The sequence below is a fragment of the Pleurodeles waltl genome, unplaced genomic scaffold (genome assembly GCF_031143425.1).
Source record: "Pleurodeles waltl isolate 20211129_DDA unplaced genomic scaffold, aPleWal1.hap1.20221129 scaffold_97, whole genome shotgun sequence".
NCBI lineage: Eukaryota > Metazoa > Chordata > Amphibia > Caudata > Salamandridae > Pleurodeles > Pleurodeles waltl.
Genome location: NW_027150408.1, coordinates 463,518 through 489,402, shown reverse-complemented (window position 1 = coordinate 489,402; position 25,885 = coordinate 463,518). Strand labels below are relative to the sequence as shown.

Genomic DNA, 25,885 nt, shown 5'->3' with positions numbered 1-25,885 from the left:
TGTGCATAATCTGGAATATATGTTCTGCCAAAATTTAAGAAGCCCAATACTGACTAGAGCTTCTTTATTGTGTTTGGAGGTTGTAGTTGAGGGCATTTTTCTAAAAATTTGGGCGCCAGGCTCCTGCCTTCATCCGACAATTCGTGTCTTAGAAACAGGACACTAAGGAAAGCTATTTTTGTTTTTTTTTAAGTTGAATTTGTAGCCGATTTCAGCAAATCCTGCAACAATGTGGGCGACCCGTCTTAAATGTTGCATGAGGTTGTCATCTGTGAGATAAATGTCATCCACATATGACAACACCTCAGGGTCAATGTCATGTAAGATTGATGTTACACGAGCTGAGAACAGTCCTCGGCTGTTCTCCTACCCCTGTGGGAGTCGGCAGAATTTTTCTGAAAGCCAAAGACGCTAAAAGTTGCTAGGTTCCTACTTTCAGGTACTATGGCCCTCATTATGACCTTGGCTGACCGCCGGGCGGCCGCCAATGCGACCGCACTCCTGCCGCGTCATTTTGAGATCCCCGCTGGGCCGGCGGGCGTAAACTTGGTTTCCGCCCAGCGGGGATCTCAGCCGCAACACAGGAGCCGGCTCCAAATGGGGCCGGCGGTGTTGCAGCCGTGCGATGGGTGCAGTTGCACCTGTCGTGCTTCTCACTGTCTGCTATGAAAAGCTGCATGGGGCCCTGTCAGGGGACCCCTGCACTGCCCATGTCAGTGGCATGGGCAGTGCAGGGGCACCCAGGGGCCCATGACTCCCCATACCGCCAGCCTTTTCCTTAAAGACTGGCGGTACGGGGACTTTTGTATAGCAAATTTTTTTGTGTGACTATTTAAATGTCTCTAGTCTAAGACTATTCAATATGAATTGTCGGGTTTAGTGACTGGAAATAATGGATTATTCATGGATGAGTCTGAGGGTTCAATGACACAGTGGTACTCCAACTCATTGAGGATTTCCCTCACAGATGCTTTAGCATCATATTTTATAGGATACTGAGGTTGCAGTTGGGGTTGGGATTTTATTGTTATTACGTGGTAGTGGGATTCTTTGTCCCATCCTACTTGGTTGTGATATAACGCAGGTGCCTGTGCCAATGCCCAATCAATGGCATGCATTTCAACAAGCTTTCTGGGAACCAGGGGCGAGAAAGAGTTTTCAATCACATCCTCTCCATAAAGGAGATTGCGGATGAATTCTGGTGGGCAATCTTTTTCAGCCAGCAAAATATCATAAATAGAGACTATGCGGTCCCAAAAGAAAGCGTCAATTATGCGTTCAATGTCTCCTTCTAACTGAATAGTTACTCTGTACACCCTATCTGGTGTGGGGGCACTCATGCCCACGGTCTCAACTTGTAAGAAGTCATCAGTTGCTTTCACCTCCAGATGCTCTTGAAGATCCTGGTGAACTATTGTGACCTCTGCAGCACTGTTGAGCAGTGCCAGTGCCCACTTCTTGTTCTTCAGTAAAGCCCTCTTCTTGAGTGGCATGTCAAATTCTAACTGTTGCCACCTTTTTCTTTTTAAACTGGGGTTTTGGTTAGCGACGCTTCTGTAACTTCAGACGAGAGTTGTAAGTCCTTTCTTAGTTTCAAGTACTCATTTTGCTGCTCTGGCCGCCCACCTCTCTCACTGCATGTTTCCGGTGAGTCCTGAAAGGAACTACATTAGCGTGTTTTAGTATATTGATATCTGTCAGGTGTTTTTATATTATCTATATTTCTAAGGTTATATCTATTTTGTGGGGTCTCCGGATGCGGAGATTCTCCTCTTTCTTTTTTAGGTGTTTGTTGTTTTTTTATCCAAGCGTTTTTTGAAACCTTCAGGCGCTTGCTTGGTAGTATCTTTATTGGATCTGCCTTGAAATTGTGGTTTAATCGATCTGGTCCCCAGACTATCTCGACCAATATTAGAATAGGTCTCTGCGATAAATTTTGGTAGCTCCCGTTCTTGATCCTGTGGAGGAACATCAGAGAGCTGCATGAGCACTGCTAGTGCAACTGCTTCCCCTTTAAGATTACTTAATATTATTGAGGATACTGTGGCAAAGTTGCCCATTAATTGCACCCCAAATCCAGGGCTGGGGCAGCCCCTTATTAATCTTGAATTAGCTTTAACACCTCCGGAAGATTGGCGTACTGTGTCCCATGTATTGCAGCTATCAACTGTGGGAACCATCCCAAAAGGCAAGCACTTAGTGAGAATTCTATGTTGATCCTGCGGCCCTGTATGAGGAAAAACTGCTTCCAGTGCATTTTTTTTTTGAGCTAACCAAAACGGAATTTCCTCCCGCTTGGTGGGTACCGTACCTATCATCGAATGTACAGTAGCATGGGTTAATGCCTGGCATGACTGCATGTTGTTGCACTGAGGCAGCATTTGCTGGGTTAGTATTTAATGTTTGCATGACAAACTGTACTAATAATCTGTATATTGTTGTGAGCTCTATATGTAGGCGGCAAACCTCAGACACCGCTAAGGTTGCTGCATCAGGGTGTGGTTTATATGTGGCCAATAAAGGCCAGGTCGGGCCAACACTGCTCAGAGGACCTAACCTAACATGTAATATTGTATGTGGTAGGGCGCCATCAAGCCAGTTGTTATGGTCTTGATAAGATAAAGGTATTTCCAAATATGCATAAGCTCTGTATTGTGCTGGTATGTTTGCAGGTATATACTGGTCAAATGTATTTGTGTTCCCATCTACTGCTGGAAAGGTGACCCAAGAATAAAACAAAATATGTTGTATAGGCTGGATGAGCCTCAACAACAAATGTGACTGGACCCCCCTGGGCTGTTAGGCCATTTGCCAATAAATGTGCAGTAAGGGGTGGTTGCATATTTACTGCAATTGCTACACGTTGTGGGTTGCCATTTTAATGGTGGATGTATGTTCAGAGTTAAGGACACCTAGCGGGGATTAGTCCTTTTAAGGTTCAAGCTTGAACAACCTATAGCTCAATATAGGTACTACCTATTTAGCTGAGGAGGAAATCCTCAATACCAGGAATGTCTCCGTATATAGTATTGAGGTGTCTTTAGCCTTAGATGAGACAGAGATACTTAGGAGGATCGGAATATTAGTGCCTGACCAAATGTTGGTGGCGCCATGTCATGTAGGTTCTCATTATGCTAATAAGGTTACTGGATTTGGGGGAGAGGTTCACATGGATTGTGGCTACTAAATAGAATTCCACACCACATAACGCCTGTCAGCCTAATCCAGGATCTCCGGCCAACTAGCAGCGCCTCATCTTTGGCGGAGATGATTGTGGCAACCAGGCGCATGGCGAAAAGACTCCTCAGGGGAATAATGGTCGATCAGATCCCATCCCTTTCTCTCAGTTACCAAAAGTCTCATACAGGCAAAGACAACAGAGGCAGAATATAGTTCAATAAGGATTTATTGAAGTAACTGCATCTTAGATAAAAACGCATGCATTGCAATAACTAGGATGATAAAACACAATAAAAGTAAACAGGTGACTAACAGAGTAAAACACAAGAATAGTCCTACCATACTGTCACTAGGAGTGATGTATCTATTTCTCCCACCTAAACTATGTCTGAGCACAGCATAAAAAGCCTAATCTGCCCTTTGGGTTTCCCCCCTGGGGGTACACCATCCTTCATACCTGGAAGAAGTAGCCTGTAATCTTGAGAGACACCGTCCCCATGTGGATCAGGGGTCTGGCCGTCTAGGCAGGTAGCTGTTGCGAAGCAGTCAGCAGTCAGCAGTCAGCAATCAGCATGCAATCGTGCTCATCTGGCTGGAATCTTCCTCCAACAGGTCTGGGACAAAGGGGTGTTTTTATAATGAAGCAGCTAATTTTCTAAGAAATAGTCCCCATGTATGAGTGTGTGTGTTGGAGACACAGCATATCACATTTGTCGGCAAACCTATCTGAGTGTAGCATAGGAGAAAGCACAAAGTGAAATAAATGCCCTACTAAAAATGTAATGCTTTCCTAGGCGAAAGTACAATGAGATAAAGAAAATAAAACAGCACTGCAAATGTTGCTATTGCAAGAAAAATAAAGCAATGTTGAATGAAATGTAACAGGGTTAAAGTATGTGTCTAAAACATGGATAAAATCGCTATGCAGTAAAGCGACTGAAGAATCAGATCAAAGTAATAGCGAAGGTGGTGCAGCAAGGAGATCAAAGAGAAAAAGAGTGCCAAGTCGTGGGAGAAGGAGTTTGCTGCCTTTTCTGCTAACAATTCGACTTCAGCTGCGCATTTTGGAGATTGAAAGAGCTTTGGAATTGGACTTTGAAATGTCATTGCCTCATGATGAACAGAGGCATTATTTGCTGAAGTACTCATCAGTGAGTTTCAGATGGTTTATTATTAGGGACATTTGAGCTTTCAATAGTGAACTTTGAACATTTGCAAACAGAGGAAATTCTTGCTGAACTCTTTCTAGAAGCTCAAGGACTGTGTAGATAAGTGCAACAATTTTAAAAGATAGATTTTTATTTTTGCTTTGCTCACATAAAAGAAAGAAAAAAAAGGAAAAGACGCTTTAAATGAATTGAAAGCCGCTTGTACATTTTTGACTTTTGTTTTTGCATTCTTTGAATTTTTATAATGTGGTCGGATTCTAGACAAGTCATGAAATCTGATCAAGGCAAAAGCAGTAAGTGCAAGTATGTGCGTGTAGGATTAGCAACAGTATGTGTGCTTGTGAGTGTTTTATTGATAGTTGGATTGAGTTTGCCTGAGAATTATGAGATTGAGAGCACAGTTACACCGGCGTTAGTCGCAGAACGAGATCCTGAGCATGAGGATCAGAGATTGTTACAGACTGACAGTTCAAAGGGAGATTCGACATTGAATGTGTATTATAAGTTGTTGTGTGAGTTCATTGACGCTATGGATGTACGCATTTCTTATATCTGCACACAGATCCCTTCATCATTTCAAGAAGGGACTACTTATCACAGTTTGCCACTAACTTATGGAATTTCTTGCTGTCTATTACTAACGCTATTCTATCAGCAGGAGTATTTTCAATATTTTTATTCAAATTTTGACCTTGTCTTTTCTTTTGTGGCTGTAAATCAGCACCTGAAAAGTTTTACTAATGCTAAAAATATTGATATTGTGGGCAGTTTCTTGTAGCCAACCCTGACTCTTGGTACAGTATATGCATAGAAAACAATTTAACCTGCATTTTGACACAAGCAGAAAAGGAAATCATTGGACAAGTAGATGACAGAAGGAGAGCAATTAAAACAAGAATAGAAAAGGGAACAGTTTTACCAGACGGGCAGAAGGACACTGCACATGCTGCAAGCAGTACTACACAAGGGTATTTGGCTCTGGATTGGCAACATGTAGGTAAACTATGTATATATAGGCCTAAGTCAAAGACAGATACACATTTTGTAGGAACTAGTGAATGTAGATGTGTATTTTTGTTTAAGTGTGTTTGGACTTTTTTGCTGAACAGACAAGATCCAGCCATAGCAGGTGCTTATTTCATTTGTGGGAAAAAAGCCTATTTCAAGCTGCCAAAAGGATGGGATGGTACATGTTATCTGGGAGTAGTTTTCCCTAAGATTTAGCACATAAAGATTTTTGACAATCCAGTCTGGAAAGAGAAACCAAATTCCAGAGTTAAGAGAGAAGCAAGTGCCGCAGAGATTACAGGAGATATCTTTGGTGCCATTATTCCATCAGTTGGATTGATCTTGAATGATATCAAGATTAGGAAGTTGTCAACTGTTGTAGATAAAGTATCTACAGATACAGCAGGTGCATTATTATTAGTGGATACAGAGATGCTTGCTATGAGATCAATGGTTTTGCAAAATCGTCTTGCATAAGACATTTTGCTTGTGAAGGTATGCGAAGTCTGTAAAGTTTTACATGTGCAACAATGTTGCATGTACATAACAGACAATAGTAAGGAGATAAGGAAATTTATCTCTAACACCAATGATCAAACAAATTACCTGAATGAGTTGTCAGTCACCACTGTGTGGAAATAAATCAGAAATGGGTTTTCAGTCATTGGAAAATTGTTTGCAAGCTAAGGAAAAGGAATAGTGGGAATGATTTTGAGACCTGTGTTGATCGTGGCTTTGTGTGCCTTAGTTGCATTTTGATTTTACAAGTAATACCGGATATGGAAAGAGAAAAGGGCTAAGAATAAACAAAGAAGGGAAAAGATTGAAATGGAGATAATGAGGAGTGCTTATTTAAGAACCTGGGAATTGAGATTTTAAGTAGACCAAGGTGTATAATATGTAAGACATCAACATTTTGAATTGTCTGATTGAAATGTGAATGGTCCTTTTGTGAGGGCATAGTTTGCCGTCAGAGGAGGGACTGTTGGAGCATAAATTTTAGTAATGCTTTTAGTGCACCAGGTGTCAGTTTTTGGCAACATATATGCTAACGTTTTTAAGGCCTAACTTGGAAGAAACTGCTCTGACATGTATTCTGAAAGTGTCCCCGTTTAGAAAGTGGCAGATATTGTGCCTACCAGAACTGACAATGTGCTAGCATGATTTCACACAGTATTTGAGTATAATCAATTTTAGAGTAACAGTTATCAGAGAAATTATTTGATTTATAATGTTTAATGATTTATTAGTATAGAGTTATAAATGCACATCTCTGTCATATTTTATGTGATGCCTTTACAAAGATTGTAATTATTAATAAAATGTTTCTGCTTATTTAGATGAGATGTTAATAATGTTGAAATTCTGAAATCATGAACTTGCATATTATGTGTGTTTTATTAAAGATGATAGGAATGCATTTTATTTTCTTGTGTAAGCATAACCAGGCTGGAAATTGTATATTTGAAGTCACATGAATAGTGAATCATTTCTTCTTTCTGACATGAATTTTTCCCTTAGGATGTCTCCCACGAATAGTTAAGAGTCGTATTGTATTATGTGTACATTTTGTTTGCGGCAACCTTGGAATGGTTATGTTGAGAACATTGGACTGAATATAAAGTAGTGCCATTATATAAGGGAACAATTATAACGTCAACGAAAGAAGACAACCTGTGCCATGGGAAGGAATTTAATTTGCAACAAGTGATGTATAAAAATTGTTCTATTATTGGAGTCACGGGGAAAAGAGAGATGTCTTCTCACCAAGTCCTGGGAAGACACTCGGATGTTTCAATTTTGATCTGTGCTAAATTCTAATTGGACCTTGCCCCTTTTGCAAAATGTGGAGTCATCGAACTGACCAATTGAACCGCTTGGAGTATTTTTGATTAGGGATGGACTGAGGAAGTTTGCGAGAAGTCCCTTTCTGAATTTATTGCCGTTGACTTGTCTGCTGGAGCTTTTTAGATTTCTGTGTGAAGCCCGTGTTCTGCATTCCCCCCTGATGCTGTTTCTAATGGATTTTGCTGACGTGCTTTGCTGCCAAAAACTGAATGGTCTGCTGTCCTAAAGGAGTCCCTCTTCCGGGACTGACAATGCTGCACAGGAGCACAACTCTTTTCCTGGAGTGACAACGCAGCACAGGAGCACAACCCTCTTCCGGGAGTGACAACGCAGCACAGGAGCATGACCCCCTTCCGAGACTGGCAACACAGCAGAGGAGCACGACCCTCTTTCAGGACTGACAATGCATCACAGGAGCATGACCCCCTTCCGGGACTGACTATGCAGCACAGGAGCAGAGCCCTCTTCCAGGACTGACAACGCATCACAGGAGCATGACCGTCTTCTGGGATGGACGACGCAGCACAGCAGACGGCCCACCTCTTAGTTTGTGATTGCGCAGACCAAGCACTCTTAAAAAATTCTACCAGTATGGATGACGTGAACCCTACTCCTTGTAGTCCCCTTTGTCTTACATAACATGGTCTATACACTGATTTACACACGTATGATTCATTGTCTCTGTATGTGTGTGTGATGTAAGTTCTCCAACACTCTACGCTGGTAAGAGGTGCTATAAAACAAATTAAATACATGTGAGAGGTGCTATGGAGATATCATCATCATCTTTATTTGTTATAAACCATTCAAGCTACAAAAGAAAAACCTTTAAAAATCATACTACACAAATTCATCATAATTACAGCTAAAAGTTCATCATGATTACAAATAGAAAGTTATAAAAATACTAATCAAAGCATAAACCATGCAGAGTTTAAAACAAAATATCTTCATAAAACAATGTACAATAGCCTTTTACAAAACATACAAACCCGAATGATTCTCAGTTAAAAAAACACCACTACAAAGCATATTTTTTTCTCGCTTTCAATGATTCTATATTAAAATTCAAAACTGCACAGCAGAGTCCTGGGGACTCAAGGTGCTGGGGAAAGCTCTCCTTATGGTTATCAAAGTACCTACCCCTGAGCACTGGGGTAAGAGCCGCAGCCTAGGATCAGAGCATCGAGTGTGAGAAAGAATAAAGTGCTTGGAAGACTGAAGTGACCTTCCGTCTGTGGCCGTCACAAGGGGAACCAGCAGATTGTGGAACCATGTACCCGGTACCGGAAAGGCCACTGAGAAATGAATCCTGTTTCCATGAAAATGGGTGAGATACAATCTAACTGCTGAATCTTTAAACCACGTTAGATACGGCTCCTTGCCCATAGCAGCGGATATAGGTACGCATGACTGAACTGATACAAAATCAAGCTTACGCCTATATCTGGCCTCCTCTTTAAAAAACAGATATTTCTCCCTTCCCTGATGTTTGCTGTTACAAGGGATCTCATCAGGATTACAAAATAGCTATTCAGACCCGAGCATACAGTGACTCTTTAATATACTTAATCCAGGGGAGAGCTTGCACAGTAGACTCTGCAAGACAATCTTAAACAATATTACAAGGAAAGTGTAAGTTCTTGGAGGTCCAAATCTTGATCCACATCAGGAGTGGTACTAACCCTTCCTTGTCTTCCAGGTAGTCCACCCCCAACTCACTGTGGGTATTAAAACTTGTTAAATTCCTTGGATTTCCCAAGAGTAACTCAAGTGTAGTATAGCCCCGTATTCCTGCACCATGAGTGCCGACACTGAGAACTTTACCCTATATAAGGTGATGATTTCAGCCAACGGTTTATGTCTGAGTTTCCTGGCAACACTGAAGATGGCCTCACTAGAGGCTTCCATCCCCGTCTTCTCTGAAGGATGAATCTTTCCCTTTGTAAATTGTCGTTAAACATAAAACCCAGATAGTTAAAAGTTTGCGTCTTCGGAATCTCTGTGCCTCCTATAAAAAATCTTCTGGTTCGAGTATTTTTTGGGCCACAGGTCAAGACAAAGGACTTCATGCCATTTACTTTGAGTTTACGGCTTCCCATAAAACTATTAACCCCTTCTAAGAGGAGCTGTAACCCATTCGCCGTGCGAGCAATCAGCACAGCATCGTCTGCATATAATAAACTGGGACAGGTTGAGAGGCAATCACAGGGACATTACAATTAAGAGATATCAAAAAAGACTCCATGCATTAATATATAATAAAAATAAAAAGGGAGCTAAGATACAACCCTGCTTTACAGCTTTGTCCACAGAGATAAACGTGGTGCAATCTCCCTGTTGGGTGTACTGAAATTTCATCTGGATATTGGGGTGCAGACTTCTAACTACATTTATAAGAGCAGGGTCTATCCCCCTCTGCCATGATGAGGTGAGACATACCTCACTGAGAACTCAAACCCTCCTATTCCTGGTTATGGAAAGACATACTTTAATTGTTACCTCAAACACTACAACCTCACGGTAGCTTCATAAATAAAACTCTCCTGTTCCAGGATTAGGGTGAGACATATCTCACTGATAACACAAAACCCTCCTATTCCTGGCCGGGGTGAGACATACTTCACTGAGAACTCAAAACCCTCCTAATACTGGCTAGGGTGAGACATACCTCACTGGTAACTAAAAACCTTCCTATCCTTCGCTGGGGCGACACCTACATCACCAATAACTCAAAGCCCTCCTGTTCCAGGATTAGGGTGAGACATACCTCATTGACAACTCAAAACCCTCCTCTTCCTGGCTGGGGTGAGACATACCTCACTGATAATTCAAACCCTCATATTCCTGGCTCAGGTGAGACGTACCTCACTAATAACTCACAACCCCCCTTTGTTCTGGCTGAGGTGAGACATAGCTCACTGATAACTCAAAACCCTCCTCTTCCTGGCTGGGGTGAGACATACCTCACTGATAATTCAAACCCTCATATTCCTGGCTCAGGTGAGACGTACCTCACTAATAACTCACAACCCCCCTTGTTCTGGCTGCGGTGAGACATAGCTCACTGATAACTCAAAACCCTCCTAATCCTGGCTGGTGTGAGACATACCTAACTGATAACTAAAAACTCTCCTATTCCCCCCTGGGGTGACACCTACTTCACTAATAATTCAAAGCCCTCCTATTCCTGGCATGGGTGAGACATACCTCACTGACAACTCAAAACCCTCCTCTACCTGGCTGGGGTGAGACATACCTCACTGATAACTCAAACCCTCCTATTCCTAGCTGGAGTGAGAATCCCTCACTGATAATCCAAACGCTCCTAATCCTGGCTGGGGTGAGACATACTTCACTGACAGCTCAAAACCCTCTTGTTCCTGGATCGGGTGAGACATACCTCACTGATAACTCAAACCTTCCTATTCCAGGATTAGAGTGAGACATACCTACCTGATAACTCAAACCTTCTCCTTACATAGTGGAATTAGACATATTACAGAGAAACCCCAAACCCTCCTACCCAAAGGTAGAGGGCGGCATATCTCACAGGATAACTAACAGTTCGATTCTAAGATTGAGCGTGACATACCCCACTTGATTACTCAAACCCTTCCAGGCCAGGATGAGTCGTACTTTACTGCTTCCCTCCGTTATGGCTGACTTCAGGAGTTGCTTTCCGTGACCTGGTGTGAGAAAGTAGTCTCTTTCTAGCCTTGTTACCCCCACTTTTGACCTGTTTGTGAGTATATGTCAGGGTGTTTTCACTGTCTCACTGGGATCCTGCTAGCCAGGGCCCAGTGCTCATAGTGAAGACCTTATGTTGTCAGTATGTTTGTTATGTGTCACTGGGACCCTGCTAGCCAGGACCCCAGTGCTCATAAGTTTGTGACCTATATGTATGTGTTCCCTGTATGATACCTAACTGTCTCACTGAGGCTTCGCTAACCAGAACCTCAGTGGTTATGTTCTCTCTGCTTTTCAAATTTGTCACTAACAGGCTAGTGACTAAATTTAAAAATTCACATTTGCACACTGGTACACCCATAAAATTCCCTAGTATATGGTACTGAGGTACCCAGGGTATTGGGGTTCCAGGAGATCCCTATGGGCTGCAGCATTTCTTTTGCCACCCATAGGGAGCTCTGACAATTCTTACACAGGCCTGCCACTGCAGCCTGCGTGAAATAACGTCCACGTTATTTCACAACCATTTACAACTGCACTTAAGTAACTTATAAGCCACCTAAATGTCTAACCTTCATCTGGTGAAGGTTGGGTGCAAAGGTACTTAGTGTGTGGGCACCCTGGCACGAGCCAAGGTGCCCCCACATCGTTCAGGGCAAATTCTCCGGATTTTGTGAGAGCGGGGACACCATTACACGCGTGCACTGTACATAGGTCACTACCTATGTACAACGTCACAATGGTAACTCCGAACATGGCCATGTAACATGTCTAAGATCATGGAATTGTCACCCCAATGCCATTCTGGCATTGGGGGGACAATTCCATGATACCCCAGGTCTCTAGCACAGAACCCGGGTACTGCCAAACTGCCTTTTCAGGGTTTGCACTGCAGCTGCTGCTATTGCCAACCCCTCAGACAGGTTTCTGCCCCCCTGGGGTCCAGGCAGCCCTGGCCCAGGAAGGCAGAACAAAGGATTTCCTCTGAGAGAGGGTGTTACACCCTCTCCCTTTGGAAATAGGTGTGATGGGCTGGGGAGGAGTAGCCTCCCCCAGCCTATGAAAATGCTTTGATGGGCACAGATGGTGCCCATCTCTGCATAAGCCAGTCTACACCGGTTCAGGGATCCCCCAGCCCTGCTCTGGCACGAAACTGGACAAAGGAAAGGGGAGTGACCACTCCCCTGACCTGCACCTCCCCTGGGAGGTGCCCGGAGCTCCTCCAGTGTGCTCCAGACCTCTGCCATCTTGGAAACAGAGGTGCTGCTGGCACACTGGACTGCTCTGAGTGGCCAGTGCCAGCAGGTGACGTCAGAGGCTCCTTCTGATAGGCTCTTACCTCTCTTAGTAGCCAATCCTCCTTCCTAGGTAGCCAAACCTCCTTTTCTGGCTATTTAGGGTCTCTGCTTTGGGGATCTCACCAGATACCGAATGCAAGAGCTCACCAAAGTTCCTCTGCATTTCCCTCTTCACCTTCTGCCAAAGGATCGACCGCTGACTGCTCAGGTTGCTTGCAAAACCGCAACAAAGTAGCCAGACGACTACTAGCAACCTTGTATCGCTTCATCCTGCCGGCTTTCTCGACTGTTTCCAGGTGGTACATGCTCTGGGGGTAGCCTGCCTCCTTCTTGCACCAACAGCTCTGTAGAAATCTCCCGTGGGTCGACGGAATCTTCCCTCTGCAACCGCAGGCAACAAAAGAATGCATCACTGGTCCTCTGGGTCCCCTCTCAGCACGACAAGCATGGTCCCTGGAACTCAGCAACTCTGTCCAAGTGACTCCCACAGTCCAGTGACTCTTCAGTCCAAGTTTGATGGAGTTAAGTCCTTGCCTCCCCACGCTAGACTGCATTGCTGGGTACCGCGCGATTTGCAGCTGCTCCAGCTCCTGTGCACTCTTCCAGGATTTCCTTCGTGCACAGCCAAGACTGGGTCCCCGACACTCTAACCTGCAGTGCACAAGCTTCTGAGTTGTCCTCCGGCGTCGTGGGACTCCCTTTTGTGACTTTGTGTGGACTCCGGTTCACTCTTCTTCCAGCTGCCTGCTCAGGTACTTCTGTGGGTGCTGCCTGCTTCTGTTAGGGCTCTCTGACTTGCTGGACACCCCCTCTGTCACCTCATCCAAGTGGCGACATCCTGGTCTGTCCTGGGCCACAGAAGCATCCAAAAACCCTAACCGCAACCCTTGCAGCTAGCAAGGCTTGTTTGCGGTCTTTCTGCGTGGGAACACCTCTGCAAGCTTCTTCACGACGTGGTACATCCATCTTCCAAAGGGGAAGTTCCTAGTCCTCTTCGTTCTTGCAGAACACCAAGCTTCTTCCAACAGGTGGCAGCTTCCTTGCACCCTCAGCTGGCATTTCCTGGGCTCCTGCCCACTCTCGACACTGTCGCGACTCTTGGACTTGGTCCCCTTGTCTTACAGGTACTCAGGTCCGGAAATCCACTGTTGTGGCATTGCTGGTGTTTGTTTTTCCTGCAGAATCCCCCTACCACGGCTTCTGTGCTCTCTGGAGGTAGTAGGTGCACTTTACACCTACCTTTCAGTGTCTTGGGGTGGGCTATTTTCCTAACCCTCACTGTTTTCTTCCAGTCCCAGCGACCCTCTACAAGCTCACATAGGTTTGGGGTCCATTCGTGGTTCGCATTCCACTTTTGGAGTATATGGTTTGTGTTGCCCCTATACCTATGTGCTTCTATTGCAATCTATTGTAACTTTACACTGCTTGCATTACTTTTCTTGCTATAACCTGCATAATTTTGGTTTGTGTACATATATCTTGTGTATATTTCTCATCCTCATACTGAGGGTACTCACTGAGATACTTTTGGCATATTGTCATAAAAATAAAGTACCTTTATTTTTAGTATATCTGTGTATTGTGTTTTCTTATGATATTGTGCATATGACACCAGTGGTATAGTAGGAGCTTTACATGTCTCCTAGTTCAGCCTAAGCTGCTTTGCCATAGCTATCTTCTATCAGCCTAAGCTGCTAGAAGCACCTCTTCTACACTAATAAGGGATAACTGGGCCTGGCACAAGGTGTAAGTACCTCTGGTACCCATTACAAGCCAGGCTAGCCTCCTACACCTGGAAAATGCCAGGTCTAAGCCTAGCGCCTTGAGACCCCACGGGTGATAAGCTGCGCTTTACAAATACCTGATTGAATGATTGATTGATTGAGCTCCTACCTGGAGAGATTTGCATTAAAAGAGTCGGGTAACCTCTGTGTGTCTTGGTTCTCATGAGAAGATGCTGGCTTGACATTTAGTTTATAAGTTACAAATGTCTAATAGAGGAAGAGAAGATCCTGTCCTTTTAGCATCAGTAGTCACCCCCATCCCCATGGTCTCACTCTGGCTACTCTACTCACTCCTGATGCTCCCCCAACACCGTGGCACACACTGCTAAGTGCCTAGAAGCCCATCCTTCGTATCTGTGCCGTGAGTGGTGTGACCTCAGAAGAGTGGTCCCCAGTGATGGCTGTCTGTGCACCTACACATGGCCATCCCTCTGAACGTCTGATGCCCACAGTGAGGTGGCCTCAGACTCCACTGTCCACACAGAAGGACCACTCCCACTGCCCCATTGACGCAGGCATCTGTCTCTTCGGTAGCCCCCTCCCTAATCTCCTGCCCTCCACTCCGAGTGCCAAAACTTCCTGGGCGCTCCCTCATTTACCCTCTCCCCTGCGGAATATCAGGAGCACAGACATGCGGGAGAAGGCTTTGTTTTCATTTCATAGGTTTGTTGCTACTAACGTGAACAGAGAAGTACATCTTCACTTTGTTACTTTGCATCACATCTCATCGATACAATCCAATTGCAGCAAAACAACCGTTTCCTATACACCCAACCTCCCTCGCAGCTGGCGCGAGCACCGGGTGCACCTCTGTAATGGCAGCGCAGTAGCACAAGCAGGAATAATCCCGTGGGGGGCCCTATTCGAGAACGAGGGGTTGATCCCTTTTGATGCTTTGGGACCTTCTACAGGATCATTCTCACAGGCCGATATTGGTCTTAATGCGCACCTTCTGGCGCATCACAGACTCTGAACCCAACCACACAGCTATATTCAATCTCTCTTCACCACGGTCACGGGCGGCACAGAGCACCTGGTCATTTATGTACTAATGCGCACCTTCTGGCGCATCACAGACTCTGAACCCAACCACACAGCTATATTCAATCTCTCTTCACCAAGGGTACGGGGCGGCAAAGAACACCTGGTTATTTATGTAGGAAACTGGATGCCACCTTCCCCCACGTAGTGCCCCTTTTAGAAGTGCTCTTTCCTTAAAACAAAGTATGTCTGATTGTTTCAGTACTTGCAAAGGACTTTAGCACCCATGTATGTCCCTAGTAGATGGTACCCTGGGCACATAGGGCATGGGTACTAAAGAGGGTCTGCAGCATATCTTATACCACGAAGGACCCACATACAAATTGTACTCGGCCTGCCATCGCAGACTGTGTGACAGGGTGCAGGCCCTTAGTGACAACACAACATGGCACACTCACTGTGTGCCACACCAAGGTCACTGCATGCATTATATGGAAAACACCCCTATAGCAGGCCTTGAGAGCCCTAAAGCAGGGTGCATTATAATACATGTGAGGACATAGCTGCCTGAGCAGGTATGGCTCGTGATGTCTATTTCTATTCTTAGACATTGCAAGTGAATGGGCCGCCATCTTAAAGCATGTACTGCCAGCGGGTGTCTTAGAGGTGCCCCCTCAAACCTCCTAGTCTTCTAGTGTGCTGGCTGACTGATTTCGCCCAGCCTCCCACCACAGAATACTTTCTGACTTCCTGGGGGTGAGAGCCTCTGCTCTCCGAGGTCAGAAAGAATGCCTGCTCTAGCAGCAGGTGTTATCACCTCAGCCAGCAGGATGGCTAGTAAATCTGCAAACCGAGGCCAGGGAATTCTGTCTGTGCCGCCTTTAGTATGCGACCTCCACCTCCCCCCAGACCTGGGAGAGGCAACCCCCTGCCCTGAGGCCCATTTGTCACCAGGACAGGGGGGGAAATTTGCTATGCAGGAGGCGTGTTGCTCTGCCAGGCTGGACACACCCCTAGGGTGACCAGCCTGAAAAGAACATGAAAATAAGAATCCCACCATCTTGTGTGTAGTGGAATTAGGAATTCTGGGACAGGGTGATGCCCACACCCCAAAGGAAGTGGTCATTTATGGGATGTAGTGAGCCCAGGGGTAAGGAGCCCATTGGCTACTACCCTTCACTCCCCTTAATGCCCCTGAATTGAGTATTTACGGGGGCCCCAGATACTAGGACTTCAGAGTTCGACAGACAAAGGAAAGGACTGGACGAAGAAGAGTGCTGTCCCGAGAACAGAGAAGCAACAACTGACTTGACGCTAACCCTGCCTCTCTGTAGCCCCCAACAATCGTGGAAGAAAGAGACTCATCCTGCTGCTGTGTAGACTCCAAGAAACCTGGGGGGCTGTCAGTGCTTCACCAGTCACCAGAGAATCTCCCTTGGAGTTGAGGAGCGACTCCCCTGCAGCTGCAGACACCAACACCCGACCCCCTGCAGCAGCCAAGGCTTGTTGTGTTCAGTCCGGACACCAACACCGAGGAAAACCAACCTGCAAGCCAAGGAACTTCAAAGGCAGTGAGAGCCACATCAAGACTGGCCCAGCTGACCTGCCGGCCTCCCTTCTGCATAACCCAAGAGAAAGAGTGAGTCCCCCGACCGCTGCCACCTAACACCTAAAGTGCCTCTGCACCCGTGCCCCACAGCCTGAGTCTGAGGGAGGTGACAGTGCCCACAGGGCCTGAGACCCACAAGAGCTGAGCCCATCCTTGGGGTTGGCCAAGCTGGACTTCCAGTCACCGCCTGCAGCCTCTTTCTTCAGGCCCCCTCCAACTGTGAGTGACACCAGCACACAAACCCGACACCAAAAGACACTACTGCACCCCAGCCCCCCACTGAGAAGAAGTGGACCTACGGTGTTCCTACATGCCTGAGAGCTCAAGGATCAAGCCCCCCTGTGGGTTCCCCCGGACTGACCCCTCCCCCGTCCATGCTTGCAGCCTCTTTCAAACTGGGCCAATCTCCATTGAAGTGAATGAAACACCCAACTCTGTAACTCACCACTGCACCTGGACATTCCAGAGCCCCCAAAGGTGGCCTTGTGCACGCACAGTACCTCAAACGAGAGCTTTTAGGGTTATTATTTGAACCCTTGTCAGCCACTAAGGGTCACCACGGACTATCTGCGTAGTGTCCCCTTACATTGCTACACTACATAGCTAGCCAGCTTCCTACAGCCAACAACTCTAGATTGCTTTTTTCATTTGTGAGCCAGACCTACAAGCTTTGCCAATAATAAAAAAAAAACTTTGAATTAAGATGACTTGTGTTGTAGTCCCCAAGCATGAACTCTTTTACAGTCCATCTTCCCTTCCCCACACTTTAAAGTCCACCCTCCTCTTCCCCTGAATATATGCTATAGTCCCCGCCCCGTCCTATGCATAGACAGTGGGGGCAATGTCATCACGCAGCGTAAAATGTGCAGCGCTACCTTCTCTGTGCACTTCCTGTCATTTCCCAAATGCCGATGCAGGACAATTGATGTTCAGTCTTTGCAGGACACTAGAGTATTGGAGACAGTTATGGCCACACTTGTGACAACCACAGGCCAATGTGCAGCGGTGAGTCCTGAAGAAAACTCTAAAATAAATTGTTCTGTTCACAGGAATGTGGACACCCACTGAAGAGGAGAGAACAAATACACACAACGTAACACATAACATACCACAGAACAGAATTCCTTTTATTTGTAAACCACTTAAATTGGGGTTCTGGCCATTTTTTGCCACTGCTACCTTTGATTTACCCAGGATCACACATTGAGGGTAAATGGAAATGCTGTAACTGATATGTAGGTCTAGTGATACATGTAGGAAGAGCTGCCACAGACATCTGCTCACTCCCTGTGTGGTAGTTCAGGTCCGTCTTGGACAATGTGGGTGTTTTTGTAAAGCTTTGGTGCATCACCACACATTTAGGGCTTGGTAATACCACAATAGGAATCATGGACACTGGGGTCCAATCAGGAGTATTTCCAGTTGGCCTCTGCGCCCACTCAGTGCTTTTACTATTGCGTCTCTGATAGGAGTCCTGCTAATGTTATAGTTTGACACAACTATGGCCAATTATAGGTTTTCTTTCAAATGTGCTGACTTAACGATGACCTGGAGAGCCCTTCTCATACTCAATGGTGCTCGGTTTACCGAACATAGAAGCCTGATGTGCACATGCAAACAGTACTCCTCAGCAGATGCAGGGCTAAGAGTTCCCTCGGAGGGTGTAGTAATAACTAGTGGAGTTGTGTCAGTCCTCCTGTGCCGTGTGCAGGGACCAAGGGGTCCGTAATGATTCCCACCCACTTGTCTGACAACAATAATTTCACCATCAACTCTGTGGCACATTAATATAATGGGATTCATATTTATCCTGACACTCTTTCGGCTTCTTCAGAGAGGTGAGTTGTTTTGCCTACTGCCCACCTCTAATCAGACACGGTGAGAGGCCCAAAGCTGGAATTCGCTAGATTTCTTGATTACGCTCAGACACATTGTTCAGGCTTTTGTCTGGTCAGTCTGTGGTGAGGACTCTGAGAGATGGCAGCAGAGATCAGGTATCTTTGTGTTAAGCGCCTGCTGGAAAACTGGGGATGCTGAGAAGGATTGGGGCGTCTTCAACTCAGCGTCAAGGTGGAGAGAAGCTGGACATCATTTATAAGTTCCAGGGAATGAAGTGGAATGGTGGTAATAACGGTCAATGGGGTTACTGGATTTTTAAACTACCCACTGTTACGATAAGTGACATCATTACTGGTATCTGACGGTAATACCATCACTGATTACCAGCAGCTCAAGGCTGGTGGTGACAAGAGGTGAAATACTGAGTTACAGTGATATGTTTTCTGGATTTTATTCAGAAGACGTCCTGGGCTAATGTCTTCCTAGACCCTCTGGCAGCGCAGACTACGTCAACATAACAACACGAGACAGAGAACGCTGCTGCTGGAAACACACGCAACCCGTGGCACTTTTACGTGTGGAAGGTGTGTACTGGGCAACCATCAGACCTGTGAAACTCATAGACCGTGGACTCCTAATTTCTAATCACCATGAACAGACGTGCGCAAGAACCCACGCTACAAATATGCTTTTATGATTTTATTATAGTCAAAAACCTATCGGCGTGCCCATAATACGTACATTATTATAAACTAAACAAGATAGTGGCTCCAATATTTAGTAGTAAGAAACATGATAGGACATATTGAAGCATGATAACGGTGTCTCAATACTTCTTCCTAATTCTCCTCCAAAGTCTCCTTCCTCTCCTCTGTCTCGGCTAAGCCTAGCACCAGAGATAGCTTGAATGTTTCCTGGGAGGCCTTGCCCACCACATCTGCAGACCTTAATGGAATTACTGTTCTGTATGAAGCCAGATGTTGTCTTTATTCCTTTGTTCAACAGTTCTGTGTCCTTAGCAGGCTGATAAGCCCATCCCAAAGTACACTCGATGTGCCAGCCCTTGGCCTCCTGCGTGATCTCTTAGCCCTCTCTGGACTGAAGACGCCGCTCTGTCAAATAATGCTCATAGGCACCTTTATACCTTTTCGTTTCATGTCTTTTATTGACGCCTCTAAAATTAACAAAAGGCCCCACCTTGGCTTTTTCCACAGTGTGCACCTCTAAACATTCTCACGCACAATCAGGGGAGCAGTCAGCAGTGCCTGTGCTTGGAGTAAGAATTATATACAATTGAGAGAACAGTGAATATGCTTGAGTCAGCAATTCCTGTGTGTTGAGTCAGCAGTGCCTTGCTTGAAGACAAGTGCCTAAAATCAAGTGTACCTGTTACTGGAGACAATAGTTCCTGCGTTTTGAATCAGCAATATTTGTCTTTTGCATCAGCAGTGCCTTTGCTTGGAGCTAGCATTAGCAGCACAGCTGTCAACAGTGCCTGCGGTTTGAATTAGAATTGCCTCGGCTCGGCTGGCAGTCAGCAGTGCCTTTGAATTAGAATTACATGTAATTCAGTTAGCAGTGCATGGACCAGGAGTGAGCATTAACTGCACCGGAGTCATGAATGTCTGTATATGGATTTATAATTTAGTGAGTAGTGCCTGTTATTGAAGTCCACATTGACTGTTTAATGCCAGCAGTGCCTGTTTGGAGTCAAAGTAAGCTATACTGGAGTCAGCAGTACATGTGTTTTGAACCGGAAGTGCCTGTGATTGATGTCAGGAATGCCTGTAATGCTCATGCTAGGAGACAGAAGTGCCTATGACTGGAGTTACCAGTACCTGCATTTGGAGAAAGGTTATGTGTATGTGAATGAGTAGTGCCTGCTTGTGGATTAAGCACTGACAGCATTTCATCTCAGTAGTGCCCATATTTAGAAATGCCTGTATTTGTAGTAGTCAGCATTATCTGTAATGAGCCATGAGTGACTGTGCATGGAGTGAGCAGTGCATGTCTTTTGAAAGAAAAGTGGCTGGGCTTGAAGTTAAGTGCCACTGAGCGGAGTCAGTAATGTCTTTGTTGCGGGTTAGCAGTGCCTGTATTTGGAATCAGGATCATCTATAACTGAGGCAGCAGTGCATGTGCTTGGGAGAAAGTCTTAGATGCACTGGAGACAGGAAATTCTGTGCTTGGTGTAAACATTATAAAAAATATCCATAACTGAGTCACCAGTGCCTGTGTTTGGAGCCAATAGTACTTGTAATTTGATTCAGCTGTGCTTTTGGATGAGGTGAGTAGTGCCTGTATCAGAGGTGCCTATATTGAATCAGCAGTGCCTGTGACTGAAGTCAGTAGCTTCAGTCTTGTCTTCCTGTTTTAAATTGGCAGTATTTGTTTTTTGCATCAGCAGTGCCTGTGCTTGGAGTCAGCATTATGAGTACTGTAGTCAGCAGATCCTGTGCCTGTAGTCGGGACCTCTGGGATTGGAGTCAGCACTATCTGTAATGAGTCAGCAGTGCCTGTGCCTGGAGTCTGGGATACCTGGAATTAAGTGAACAGTGTCTATTCATGGAGTAAGCAGTGACACTAATTCACATCAGTAGTGCTTGTGTTTAACAGTGCCTGTATTTGCAGACAGCATTATCTGTAATGGGTGACAAGTGACTGTGCTTGGAGTGAGCAGTGCCTGTGTCTTAAACCAGAAGCCCCTGTGCTTGAAGTCAGGTGTCAGCAGTGCCTGTGTTTTGAATGAGGTGTTTCCGTGATTGAAGCCATCAATACCTGTTGTCTTTTTTAAATCAGCAGTGCCTGTGTCTGAAGTGTCTATGCCTGGAGTCTATAGTTCCTGTGATTTGGAGTCAGCCGTGGGCGTTATCTCTGACACAAATCACAGGCACTGCTGACTTCAAGTGCTAGGTTATCAATAATTAAGGCAGAAAAACCTGTGTTTGAAGTCAGTATTAGTGAAGTCTCCAGTGCCTATGTTTTAATTCAACATTGCCTAGGCTTGGAGTCCAGGAACTCCTTAACTGAATCAGCAGTGCCAGTGCAAAGAGTCAGCGCGGCCTATGCTTGGAGTCTGGGTTATATTTAATTAAGACAGCAGTGCCTCTACCTGGAGCGAGCAATGCCTGTGCTTGGAGTAAGGATTATTTAGAAATGAGGTAGCAGTGTGTGTGCTTTGAGTCAGCTTTGCCTCTTTTGAATGAGCAGTGCCCATTACTTGAGGCAGCAGTTTCTGTGTCTGAATCAGCAGTACCAATGCTCGGAGTCAGCAGTGCCTGCCACACGTCAGCAGTGGTTTTACTTTGACTAAAACATGATTGGAGTTAGCAGTGTCTGTCTTTAGAGTCAAGAGTGCCTATGATAGGAGTCTGGAGTACCTATGCCTGGAGCCAAGGTTAGCTGTAACTGACTGAGCAGTGCCTGTTCATGATGTAAACATGTATTGTGTTTTGCCTCAATAATGATCATGCCTATCGGGTTGGAGTCAACATTATCTGTAGTGTCAGGATTTATTGTGTTTGGGTCAGCAGTGCCTGTGTATTGGACAAGCAGTATTTTGAATAAGCAGTGGCAGTAACTGGAATCAAAGGTGCCCAGTTTGAATAAACAGTAGTTGAGTTTTGAATCAGCAGTGCCTGTGCATGGAGTCAGGTGTATCTGTGCTTGGATTCAGAAGCGCTCTGAGTTAGCAGTGCATGTGGCTGGAGTCTGGAGTGCCTGTGACATGAGTCTGTTATACCTGTGTATAGTTATCTGTATTTGAGTGAGCAGTGCCTGTTTTTGGAATATGCACTGACAGTGTTTCACATCAGTAGTGCCCATCTTTAGTGAACAGTACCTGAATTTGAAGTTATGGTTATCTGTAAATGAGCCAGCAGTGCCTGTGCCTCGAGTGCCTGGACCATCATTACTGAGACAGAAGTTACTGTAAGTAGACTGACGAGTGCCTGTGACTTGGGCCAGCAGTGCCTGTGACTAGAATCGGTAGTGTCTGTGACTGGAGTAGGTGGTGCCTGTATTTGGAGTCAGTATTATTTGAAATGGAGCGACCAGTGTCTGTGACAGGAATCGGTAGTGCCTGAATTTGGAGTCAGGTGTGCTCACGGAGTCAGTGCTGAATGTTAGTTAAATGAAGAATCAGGAACAGAAGGGGTTAAATCTGAGATGGAATGTCACAGCCCCTCCCCTCACAGGAGCTACAGCCCCTCCCCCCTGCAGCTCCTACACCAGCCTCAGCTCCTCTCATCCCCCCAAGAGACGGAAGATGGAGAAGATCCTGTGAGTGAAGGGGCCGAGGGAAAGTGCCTGTATGAGCAGTACCAATTTTGAATGAACAGTGCCTGTTACTGGCGACATTAGTTCCTGTGTTTTGAATCAGAGGTATTTGTTTCTTGCATCAGCAGTGCATGGTTGGAGTCAGCATTAGCAGAACTGTAATGAGCAGTGCCTGTGCCAGTGGAATTATCGTGGTTGGAGTCAGCAGTGCCTGTGCTTGGAGTCTGGGTTACCTGTAATTAAGTGAACAGTATCTGTTTGCAGAGTAAGCTGTGACAGTGTTTTATATCAGTAGAGCATGTGCTTGGAGTTAGTAGTGCCTAGTCACTGAACAGATAGTGCCTGTGAAAGTACTGAGCAATATGTGTACTTGCAACCAGGAGTGCCTGTGATTGCAGTTGGAGTTATGTGAGAGCAGTGGCTGTTTGTGGAGTACACAGCAACAGTGTTTTACAACAGTAGTCCATGTGCGTGGTCAGCAGTGCCTGTTCTTGAAGCATACATTAGCTGACAAGGAGTCAGCATTGCCTGTGTATTGAACAAGCAGTGCCAGTTACTGGAATCAACGTTGCCCAGTTTGAATCAACAGTAGCTGAGTTTTGAATCAGCAGTGCCTGTGCTTAGAGCCAGCAGTGCCTGTGCCTGGAGTCAGGTGTATCTGTGCTTGGATTCAGATGTGGTCTCTGTTAGCAGTGCATATGGTTTGAGTCTGGAGTGCCTGTGACATGAGTCTGTTATACCTGTGCATAGTTATCTGTATGTGAGTGAGCAGTGCCTGTTTTTAGAATATGTGGTGTTTCACATCAGTAGTGCCCATCTTTAGTAAGCAGTATCTGAATTTGAAGTTAGGGTTATCTGTAAATGAGCCAGCAGTGCCTGTGCCTTGAGTGCCTGGAGCCATCAATATTGAGACAGGAGTGCCTGTGACTAGAATCTGCAGTGCCTGTGACTGGAGTAGTTAGTGCCTGTAGTTGGAGTCCGTATTAATTAAAATGGAGCCACCAGTGCCTGTGACAGGAATCGGTAGTGCCTGTATCTGGAGTCAGGTGTGCTCAGAGTCAGTGCTGAATGTTAATTAAATGAAGAATCAGGAGCAGAAGGGGTTAAATCTGAGCTGGAGATGGAACGTCACAGCCCCTCCCCCACAGGAGTCACAGCTCCTCCCCCACACACACACGTCACAGCCCCTCCCCCACACACACACGTCACAGCCCCTCCCCCACACACTCGTCACAGCCCCTCCCCCACAAACATGAGTCACAGCCCCCCCCCCCTGCAGCCCCTACACCAGCCTCAGCTCCACCCCCCACCTGAACCACAGCCCCTCCCCCACCTGAGTCACAGCCCCTCCCCCACATACGTCACAGCCCCGCCCCCTGCAGCTACTACACCAGCCTCAGCTCTGCCGGGAAGAAGAGCCCATGCTGGAGACGGAAGATGGGGAAGATCCTGCGCGTGAAGCGGGTCCGGGGGAAAGTGTAGAGAAGCTCCATGGAGTCCGCATTGTACAGGGACAGCCGCCCCCCCTCGTAGTCCAGATACACCCCCAGCTTCGGGGGCCTCCCACGAGGGGACAGGGGGGTCCCAGGGGAGGTGAGAGCCCAGTACTGACCCCTCCCCCTCCTCTGCACAGCCCAGACCCCCCCCCTCAGGTGACCATGTGACCCCCCCCTTCCTCTCCACAGACTCTGCTGCGACCTCCACAGCCCATCCCCCCCCCTCCTGCAGCAGCTGCACCTCCCAGTAATGTCTGCCTGAGGTGAACCCCTCGATCCCCAGCACACAGGGATAGAAGGTGAATCTCTTGGGGGTGTCCGGCAGGGGCTGTGCTGTCCATGTCCCTCTCACACGTCTCCCCCCCTCAGACAGGAGGAGCTCAGGATGTGCTGTGTCTGGATCCAGAGTCACCATCACTGCAGGGAAGAGACTCAGAGTTAGAGATTTAAAGCTAAATACATGTTATTTATATTTTATATTCAGGTTATTGACACGAGGCAAAACTATACAGCACCTCTCTAGAAGGAGCACGCTGCACTGTACAATACACTGCACTATACAGCACCTACCTTGAATAAGTACACTGCACAGCACCTACCTGGAAGGAGCACACTGTACTGTACAATAAACTGCACTACACAGCACCTACCTGGAAGGAGCACTCTGTACTGTACAATACACAGCACTACACAACACCTACCTGGAAGGAGCACTCTGTAGTGTACAATACACTGCACTACACCCCACCTACCTGGAAGGAGAACAGTTTACTATACCGGAATGAGCACACTGGAGAGTACAATACACTGCACTACACGGCACCTACCTGGAAGAAGACACTGCACTGTACAATACACTGCACTAACAGCACCTACCTGGAAGGAGCACACTATACTATACAATACACTGCACTACACAGCACCTTACACCGCACCTACCTAGAAGGAGCACACTGTACAATACACTGCACTACACCGCACCTACCTGGAAGGAGCACACTGTACTGTACAATACACTGAACTATACAGCACCTACCTGGAAGGACCACACACTACTGTACAATACACTGCACTACACAGCACCTACCTGGGAGGAGCACACAGCACAATACACTGCACTACACAGCACCTACCTGGAAGGAGCAGACTGTACTGTAAAATACACTGCACTACACAGCACCTACCTGGAAGGAACAGAATATACAATACACTGCACTACACAGCACCTACCTGCAAGGAGCACCCAGCACAATACACTGCACTACACAGCACCTACCTGGAAGGAGCAGACTGTACTGTAAAATACACTGCACTACACACCACCTACCTGGAAGGAACACGCTGCACTGTACAATACACTGGAATGCACCGCACCTACCTGAAAGGAGCACACTGTATAATACACTACACCGCAGCTACCTGGAAGGAGCACACTGCACTGTACAACACACTGCATTACACCCCACCTACCTGGAAGGAGAACACTTTACTATACTGGAATGAGCACACTGTAGAGTACAATACACTGCACTACACAGCACCTAACTAGAAGGAGCACATTTTACTGTACAATACATTGCACTAACAACACCTACCTAGAAGGAAAACACTGTACTGTACAATAAACTGAACTACAAAGCACCTACCTGGAAGGAACACGTGGTATAATAAACTGAACTATACTGCACCTACCCGGAAGCAGCAC

The 25,885-nt window shown here is 46.1% G+C and overlaps 1 protein-coding gene across 1 annotated transcript in view; it reads right to left on the bottom strand.

The window, feature by feature from the left end:
• Positions 1-25,885, bottom strand: part of LOC138282300 (E3 ubiquitin-protein ligase TRIM11-like) — a 110,551-nt gene that overhangs the window by 2,058 nt on the left and 82,608 nt on the right. The window contains exon 6 of the mRNA XM_069219686.1: positions 24,325-24,597. Coding sequence (XP_069075787.1) covers positions 24,325-24,597 — 273 coding nt within the window. The remainder of the gene's footprint in view (positions 1-24,324; positions 24,598-25,885) is intronic.